Raw genomic sequence first — 9,779 nt, 5'->3', positions numbered from 1 at the left:
GAACAAGTGTTGATATGACTATTCATAAGTTTGATGACTTATTGTGACCCTTGATTTTCTATTGAAGTCTATATATCTTTTTTAAATATTTAAAGCTATTTTTTTCTTTAAGTCTACAAATTATAGATATTTAATCGGTTAATGATTACGCATCGAGAATTGGATACCTGAGGAATCAGGAACGTGGATAATAATAGAGATACCAATCGAGATCGAAATTGAATATTAAAATAAAAATTACGTTCAGGAATAGATACTTTAGACCATTTTCAACACAACTGCATTCTCATACTCAAACTCATTTTTAGTTTTTCACCATTTTCTCCCTCCACAAAATGTAAATATGCGTTTACACTATTCATAAACTCATTATTATTATTTTTAAATTATTCCTATAATTGTTGGATTATGTTAATTTTATATTTAACTTTTTTTATATAATATTTGTATATGTTTAATTTTTTATATAATTTTTTATATGTTTTTTATTGTTTAAATTATTAATTTATAATTAATTTTATTATACTTTTTTTAATAGGTGTAAATTTGAAAAAATATTAAAGTTTAATTTGTTAAGTTGATAAATATATATAAATAGTATTATAAAAGTTAAAAAGTTGATATATAAAAAAAATATTTTAAAATATTCTTTTAAGTTTAAAAATGAGTTTTTGAGAAACTGAATTATTATATGATTTAAAGCTTATTATATTTTTTTATTTTTTTAACTTGGAGAAATAGTTTTTGGGTTAAAGAGGTAAGGATAAGGTATCCATTATTATTCATACTCTTTTATAATTTTTATAACTTTGACCGCGAAAGATTTATTATATAAATAAACAATCTAATTTGGTGGGTCCGACACATTTATTCTACACCCTTCTTCATTGATTCAAGTGTTTATATTTCAATCTTCGAACCCATATTTATTATTTAATTTTATTAAATAAATATAAAATACTTTACCTTACTTCAAATGAAATTATTTTATTTTATAATTATTTGAATATTCAGTTAAAAAATATACTTTCTAATAACTAGCATGATACAGAATGATAATTATACTACTTCTAAAAATAAATAAATAGAAGGATGTATTTGTGAGGATGAGAAGAGATATACACTTCATTAAATTATTTAAATAACTTTAATTAATTAAATATAATTTTACATACAATTATTACTTAATTTATTAATTAAAATAATAAAATATTTTTTTATTTTAAATAATATATTTTTATTTTATTATATATTAATATCCTTAAAAAAGAAATTCCAAATTAGGATAATTAACATATTTGTGAAGAACTCTGAATGCAATTAATCATTTTAAATGAATATTTGAAAAATTGGGTGAGTTTGATTTCAAGTTTATTTTGAGCGTTTATCGTATGCGTAATAATTTGTTATAATAATTCTACCTAATTTTCTCTCCACTTACTATTCTAACTGAATAAGTGAAATGAATAAGTTGAATTGAATCAAATTTATCCTTAGTATTCATTGTATAACTATTCAATAATAATAAAATTGAAAAATAAAATAAGTTTACAAATTAAAGAACACTTTTAATTTACTAAACCAAGTCATATGGAGTTTATTTTTCTTAAATGACTTTATTTGAATATTATATATTTTAGACACAATTGTTATTAAAGATTCGAACTTGTGACGTTTTTATTAAATGCAGTTTGAATTTTGAATTGGGTCATATGTAGCTCCAACTATCAAAATCATTTAAAACCGTACAAACAAAGAATCGTCAGTATTATAACTTTAATATAATAGTTTCATTTTCTTAATTAATTATCACATTTCTATATGTTTTGCTGTCAAATAACTGATTATACCTCTACATACATGGTTACAAACAAAATAGCAATTTTTTTTCTTTCGATTTTTCAATATATTTTCACACATTACACGTTTTTAAATCATTCAAACTGTATTCGATAGTTTTGAACGCGTATATTAAAAAAATATTCGATTTAAAACAAAAATACGTCTAAATTAGTAGACTTTACACAAGGTTATGTCGTTATTAAGTTATTTGAAAAATAAATACAAAATCTATTTCTATTAAAAAAAAATCAAATATATCCTTAAATTATACATTTTTTTAATCAACCAAACCAACTTAACAAATTATAAATGTGTAAATCTCAAAAACAATACGACATCACTATTAAGTTTTTAAAAAATACGTCCAAAATGTTTCTAAATATCATTTATTTAAAACGTGACAATATAATAGAAAACGAAAATAATACGATAAAATAACATTTTGTTCATTTGAAAAAAATCTCAAATAGTTAAAATATTTGATAGTTTAAACTCTATATAACACAATTTAATGTTTGAACTCTTATTTATTTATTTTTTGTGTGTGAGGGTAAAAACGACTTAATTTCAAATCTTAAATAATAATTGGGCTATATATTTTATAAAAATGCAAATGAGTAATAATAATAAAAATATGTAAATAATAATTACGACACTAGGTGGAACCTAAACACATTTCTTTTATCATGGAACCTAAACACATTTGTTTTATCATGAAACTTAAACACGTTTCTTTTATCGCACCACGAGTCTAGTCTCATGCCTCCTTCAAAACTAGCAAACTAGATTCGCCTCTTCAAATGCAAAACGCTTCTACTAGAGAAGTTGTTGACTAGCATCATTTTGAAAACTCCAATCCAAAACGTGACCAATTCAAATAAACAAGAAATCTAAACTCCAATAATCTTTTTACCCACTTAGATCACATTTGTTTTTTCTCTTGGTCTAAAAGTTCATTGTGAGATCCATCTATTTTGTTTTTTAACATTGTCATTGTTAATCTTAGCACTCACATTTGTTCATGCATACCTCGAATCCCTCACTCATTATTAAGATATTTCATCATATACGAAAAGAGATCCAATCTAAAGACATAATTGAATACATATAAAGAACATAACATTAAGTAGAAAACATGATTACCATTCACCAAAAAGATGATACATAGATAGATGCATATATATGTTTTAGAAGAAGCTCTCAAATCAAGAATGAGGCTTCACAATACAAGTGTAGATATGAATGAGAGTTCAAGATCCATGGTCCATTCTCTCTCAATCTTTATTCTTCTCTTCTTCATACTTAGGGATACAAACTAGTACTTAAAATAGAACACGCCATTTCTCAATCTCTTACACCACCCTGTAAAATTGCATCAAATATGTAATTAGACAAATTATTTCTCAAGTTCAATATTGAGAGAGAGAGAGAGGAGAGAGATACTTGGAGCAGTCAGTTCTGGGGTCAATCTTGTATGGAACATTGACACGGCATTTTCCAGGGATTCCGGCGGCGGCGGCAACAGATCTAGGAGGCAAAGATCCGGAGAGGGATTTCAAGCATACACAGGCAGTCTTGCGGTCGGGAGTTGTTCTTGCTGCATTATTAAGTGAGCCGACACCGGCACAGCAGGGATACGGTATGGCGCCGGCGCCTCCCCCAGTCAAATAGGAAATGCAAGGCCTCAAGTAAGCCAAGACATCAGGACATCCTAATGCATGGGCTTGGGGTGCAATATTACTCATGATCATCATCATTAGAACCACACAAGCAAGATTCATCTTCTTCATTGATCCTGAGCTTGCCATGAGAAGAAAGATATATTAATGGTATCTCAACAATTTAATTTGTCTTTGTTTGTTTTTGTGAGAAACTATGGACAACCATGCTCTCATTATATAGTCAAATTGGGACCTCTACCACTTCACAGGTGTCCTGCATGAAGACACTCAGACCTCAGACTTGTCACCTCATTCAATTTACTACATATCTTTTTTTTTTCTTTTCTTTTATTAATATTTTTCTTTTTAATATAATTATAATACATAGGTATAGTTTTAGATCGTAAGAGTAAAATAATAATTTACATTTCAATTCCTACTTAAAATATATTAAATTAAGTATAAATTATGGTGATGAAAGATACTAGCTTCCTACATAAAATAAAATTATAATAATTATGTCAAATTTAAGAGTTTGTTCACTTGATATTATTTACATAATCCTAAACATAATTTCATTCTCCTCTAACTCATCACAATACTTAACTAATTATTAAAAATACTAAAATTATTTCTTTTTTAATTTATTATTATTTTCTCATTATATATAAATACCTTTTAAATCGTGGGAAAAAGAATATTAAAGACAGCGAAAATCGTCATTAAAATCCATAATGTCGACGTTAATGATTATTAACGACGGCGACCAAAGCCGTCGTTCGTCGACGCTAAAAATCAACGTTAAAATATTTTGATTATTAACCACGACTTTAGGGGAGGAAGTTGTGGTTAATAATGCATAAATATTAACCACGGCTTTACGAGAACGTCGCGATTAATAATTACACATTATTAACCACGGCTTTAGGAAAACGTCGTGGTTAATAATTATTGATCTCGGGTGTTTTACGGTTCACTTATTAACGTCGGCCTTTCCTAACGTCGACGTTAATAATTGTCACTCTCTGGTTTGGTTATTTTTTGAATTTCACAAAACTTGTTTCAAATATTTTTACGCAAAAAAAAACAATTCATAAATCAAATTAAATTCTAGATTCGACAAAAATCTAAAATTGTAATACAAAAATCTCAAATCAAATCGATAAAATATTTGAAACAGCCATTAGGAAAATCCCCATGTTGTACCAACTTGACAATGTAGAGCCCCAAATTGTGAGGCTCGAAGAAAGAGATATCAAATTATAATTAACCGCAATATAAAGCCTCAAATTGTGAGGTTCGAAAAAAGATTTCCCAAATTGCAATTGATTTCTAATAATAAAAAACCCTCAAATTCTCAGGTTTAAAAGAAGAGGTCTCAAGTTACAATTAGCTCTTAGTAAGGAGCCTCACTTTGTTATTTCGGCCTAAATTGTCCCCCTCACCTACTTGTTTCTCCATAAGTGCATGTAATGCCTTTGGAGGGATTCACACATAAAATGTCATCTCAGTTTATAAACTTGCAGATGCAGAGATGATGTTCATGCTTACTGACAAAGTCCGCTACTTTAAGCACTCCATTTTCTCCCCTCTTTATTTTTATTTTAGCCTCACAACTAAATCTTGTTTCAGGACGACTACATCTCACATACACATCTCTTTTATCTTTTTCACTTTGAGCTTGTGCACTGCAACAAAAACCTACATTTACTATTGAACCTAATTTATCATTGTGTTTTAAACTATGTCTTATGCCAAATTCATTTTTTTAACATATTCTAAATATAATTCATACATATATGTGGTATAAATTCTTGTGAAATACATAAGGGGTAGTACTCTCCAAATTTTGACAATTTTGATCAAAATTATTTGATGGCGACAACTCGTAGATTCACTCCTATTCTAAATCATTACAAAAAAATAAAATGTTGGTGAGCAAGATTCACTATCGTATGATGCTCGCTTCACACGAGAGTTGTTAACAGTGAAGTGCGCTCTCATGTGAATAGAGAATCACACAATAGATGTTGTACAACAACTCTAATATGAAACGAGCATCACACGATACCTAATGTACAACAACTCTAATGTGAAACGTGCTTCACACGAGAGTTGATGCACAACAACTCTAATGTGAATCACGTTTAACACGAGAGTTGATGTACAATAGCTCTTTGTACAACAATTTTAATATGAAGCACGCTTCACACGAGAACCGATGTACAACAACTCTCTACACAACAGCTCTAATGTGAAGTCGGCTTCACACGAGAGAAGATGTACAACATTTCTCTGTACAATAGCTTTAATGTGAAGCGAGTATCACACGATATTTTTTTTACAACAGTTCTAATGTCGCGAAGCCTTATGTACGCTTACAGGCGATGCGCTTTAAATGAAATACTAGAAATAGACAATAACCATTATTGTCAACTTGAAATATTAGAAACATAGTATTAATGAAATACATTACCTCCTAATATTATCGTTGAAGTTGTCGGATATCACGACGTTGTTGTTTGTTTCCTGAATATTAACTAAAGAATCTTGTTAGTTCACCAAACAAAACATAACATTTAACACAAGCAAAACATAACCTTGTTAGTTCTCCAAACAAAACATAACATTTTATACGAACAAAACAAAACATTGTTAGTTCTCAAAAGCGTACTATTTTCGCGAACTATAGAGTTTGTTTCTAACAATGATTCATGAGTTTCGAGGAACTACTAAACTTGTTTCTGGCACAGATTCGTTTAATAGAGAAAGAATTGTGAACTGTCTAGAGAAAGTAATCATAAATCATAATAAAATGGTGAAAATGGTGAAGTGAAAAAATAAGGACTGATATGAAATTATTATAGGAGATTAAATGACAGAGCGAGAAAAAAATTTAGATTATAAACGAAATGGGTGAACTTTGTTTTTTTGGATTCCGACTGACTTTTATTATGAACACATAATGGCCCATTTTGGATATGGATTTGCAAAAAATATTATAATTTATTGAAAACTAATTTTTATATTTTATTAAGATAAAAATTTAAATTAAATAAGGTTAATAAATTTAATAACATTTACTCAACTTCATTTGTTTTCAAATATGAACATGGATGATAGGGTTGTGCGGGTTCTTGTGATAAACTAAATTCAATGAATTAATTTTCAAAAAACTCACCAAAAATACAAGATTTGAAAAACTATATTTACTTAAAAAATTTGGCATTAGTTGACAGATGTGCTTTGATATTCGGTTGGAACATAATGGCACGACAATTAATTGAGGGTGTACATTTATTTCTTATTTGAGATCCTAATCAAAGTTTTTCATTAATAAGACATTTACTATTATATTTTTTCTTATTTTCTTCTATATTTCTCAAAGCAAGAGGGATAAGAACTAATATATAAAGAGTAGTTTTAAATGAAAATGAAAGTGACGAGGGTGAAAATGCTAGTAATTCATACCTTATATATATATTAAATATCTTGTAAGTTCTAACAAAGATGGATGAATTTATATATGTAAACTAAAATAAAGTAGTGCATTTTTAAAGTGTTATACTTCAGAATCATTATCTATAAATTGTTGATAGATAATTATAGTTATGTCAAAAGATAAATTAAATTTAGTAAATTTATATATTCAGACTTATTTAGATTTTAATATTTTAAATAATCTGAGTTATTTAAAAGATAATTATTAGTGATAATTTTTTAAGGTATTTTTTTAAATAAAATTATTTAAAATATATTAATATATAATTATGAAATAAAAAATAATAGTATTTAACTATTTTGATTAATAAATTAAGTAATATTAAAAACTTAATAAAATACTGTTTAATTAAGTTAAATTATATAACTGTAGTCCAACTAAATTTTAAAGAAGTTATATATTTAAAAAATTATTATTATAATATTTAATAAAAGAAATGATTTTTTTGAGTTTTTTTATTAATTAAATTATAATATTATTTTTTATAATTAAAATTAAAATTTTATTAAAAATAAATAAATGTATTTTTGTTAAAAGATGAGTGATTGAATAGTTGAAAATTAATAATTAATAAAAAAAATTATTTAATTATTGAATAATTAAAAAAATAAAAATATGTTTTATATAAAAATAATAAGACCCATGACATCAAGTAAAAAATATCCGGTATTTCTTTAATTTGATATACATAATATATATAATTGTGTTGAAAATGAATTAGAAATAATATAAAATATATTTAAGAATTTTATTTAATGATTGCTTTTGTTTTAAACCATTTTCAAGTTAAATGGCATTAAACAAGATTTTTAAATCTACATTTTTTAGACTCTTTTCTAGTTGGACAGTCTAAGTGATTCTAAATTTATTTTTGGTATAAATTTAAAAATTTGTAATAAAATAATTTATTATACAAACAGACAACCCACACCGAATTAAACATTTAATTTAGTGGGTCCGACACATCTATTCCACATATCTTCTTCTTTGATTCAAGTGCCATATATTTCAAATTTCAAACCCATATTTATTATTTAATTTCATTAACATAAATAAAAATTATTTTATTATGTTACTTCAAATGAAATTGTTTTATTTAATAATTATTGTAATATTCAATTAAAAAAAATATTTTCTTTTAGTATCCAGCACTAACATGATACAAATAGAATGATAATTATATTACTTATTGCTTAATCAATAGGGTAGTTAAAATAGTAACTCTTATTTAGAGATGTATTTGTGAAGATAAGAAGAGATCTAGTTAACTTATTTAAAACTTTTAAATGAATATTTGAAAGAATTAGTATTAATTGTATAACCACCCGATTATAACAACATTGGAGAAAAGAAAAGTTTACCAATTAAAGAATTAATATTTATGAACTTTATATTTCATATGAATATATTTTTAAAATTGCAAATGAAGTAAAGAAATATATTAATAGTGACTGATCTATACTAGGATTGTAATAAATTTAAGTCTAGCTCAAATTTTTATTTTATTTACCAAATCTTGATGTATACTAATACTTTAAAAATAATGTTAACTTTTTTTATTAAGTGATCTAATGATTAATAAGATAAATTGCATATACTTTTTATTATAGGTTCTACTTTTTTTTAAACTTAAAACTTAATTCTTTTTTTACACTACAACAATTCATTATTCCTTCCCTACATATGGTAACAATCTTATATTTGAGATTATGCTAAGTTTGCACTAAAGTGTTGTTAGTAGCCTTAGGAAAGTGATATTCGTTTGTTTTATCATTGAGATATCGATCTATTTTAGGCTTAAAACTTATAAATTAAAATATTAAATATAAAAAATTATAATAATTCAATCAATTAAAATTCAAATAACCTAAGTACTACTCTTTTAAATAACAATATTTTTTTTATAAAAAAATCCCCAATAACCCAATATCAAACGAGATACATTGATTATCAATAGGTTTAAAATTATAAAAAAAAAAAATTACTATTTCAAATGTTTCTTTTCAACAAAGATAGAGTTAAACATGTTGATTCATGGTACTTTTTTTCAACTGTGGAAGACCAAATTAGAGGCATTAGGCTAATAGCCAAAAAAAGGACCACTTATTTTGTTTTTTGTCGGGTTAATTTGGAGATGGTTTGGTCTTGACTTTTTAATCCAAAAAATAAGAATTGTTTGATATTTTAAAAAAAATAAATAATTAAAATATTAATGTTTATTTAAAATTAAAATTTAATTATAATTAAAATTTAATTAAAATTAAATAAATATATTTTATTATTTTAATTTATAAATTAAAAAATGTAATACTTAAACTTATTCATTGATCTTTAAATTAGGACATTATCTTTTATCATAAATAATGACTCCAAGTATCAAGACTATGACTAGAGTTCAAGACTCTAGAACAATTCTGGTGAAAAAAGAATTTCAGTTAGAGCACAAAATTAGGAAAAAATCTTTTGAACATAAGTGATGATTCCAACCATCCAAGACTGTGACTAGAGCTCAACTCTAGAACGATTCTCATGGAAGAAAATATCAATGTATACCTAAGTTAGTGAGTCAAACATTCCAGGTAATCACGGAAGACGATAAAATATCTCCTAGAAAACTTGGTCTTCAAATTAGGACTTGATCTCTCGATCATAAACAATGACTCTATGTCCTAAGACCGTGACTAAAACTTATACTACAAAACAATTCTTGTGAAAAAAGTATTTTAACGTCTATTCAAGCCTATTCGAGTCAGTGAGTCAAACATCCAAAGTAT

At 25.8% G+C, this 9,779-nt stretch overlaps 1 protein-coding gene across 1 annotated transcript; it reads right to left on the bottom strand.

Moving 5' to 3' along the window:
- Positions 1 to 2,924: 2,924 nt before the first annotated feature.
- Positions 2,925 to 3,710, bottom strand: LOC124912339 (non-specific lipid-transfer protein 1-like). Its single transcript, XM_047452949.1, has 2 exons — positions 3,286 to 3,710; positions 2,925 to 3,204 (listed from the first exon to the last, which is right to left on the bottom strand). The coding sequence occupies exons 1-2, from the start codon at positions 3,648 to 3,650 to the stop codon at positions 3,195 to 3,197; spliced, it is 375 nt and encodes a 124-aa protein (XP_047308905.1). The 5' UTR covers positions 3,651 to 3,710; the 3' UTR covers positions 2,925 to 3,194.
- Between the last annotated feature and the right edge of the window lie 6,069 nt (positions 3,711 to 9,779).

The sequence above is a fragment of the Impatiens glandulifera genome, chromosome 8, assembly GCF_907164915.1.
Source record: "Impatiens glandulifera chromosome 8, dImpGla2.1, whole genome shotgun sequence".
NCBI classification, from domain to species: Eukaryota; Viridiplantae; Streptophyta; class Magnoliopsida; order Ericales; family Balsaminaceae; genus Impatiens; species Impatiens glandulifera.
The sequence above is the reverse complement of the archived record's forward strand: the minus strand, read 5'-3'. Positions and strand labels throughout refer to the sequence as shown.

Bases quoted from the DNA above. Each gene is read 5' to 3' on its own strand.
- LOC124912339 (XM_047452949.1), bottom strand. From the start codon at position 3,650: ATGGCAAGCTCAGGATCAATGAAGAAGATGAATCTTGCTTGTGTGGTT.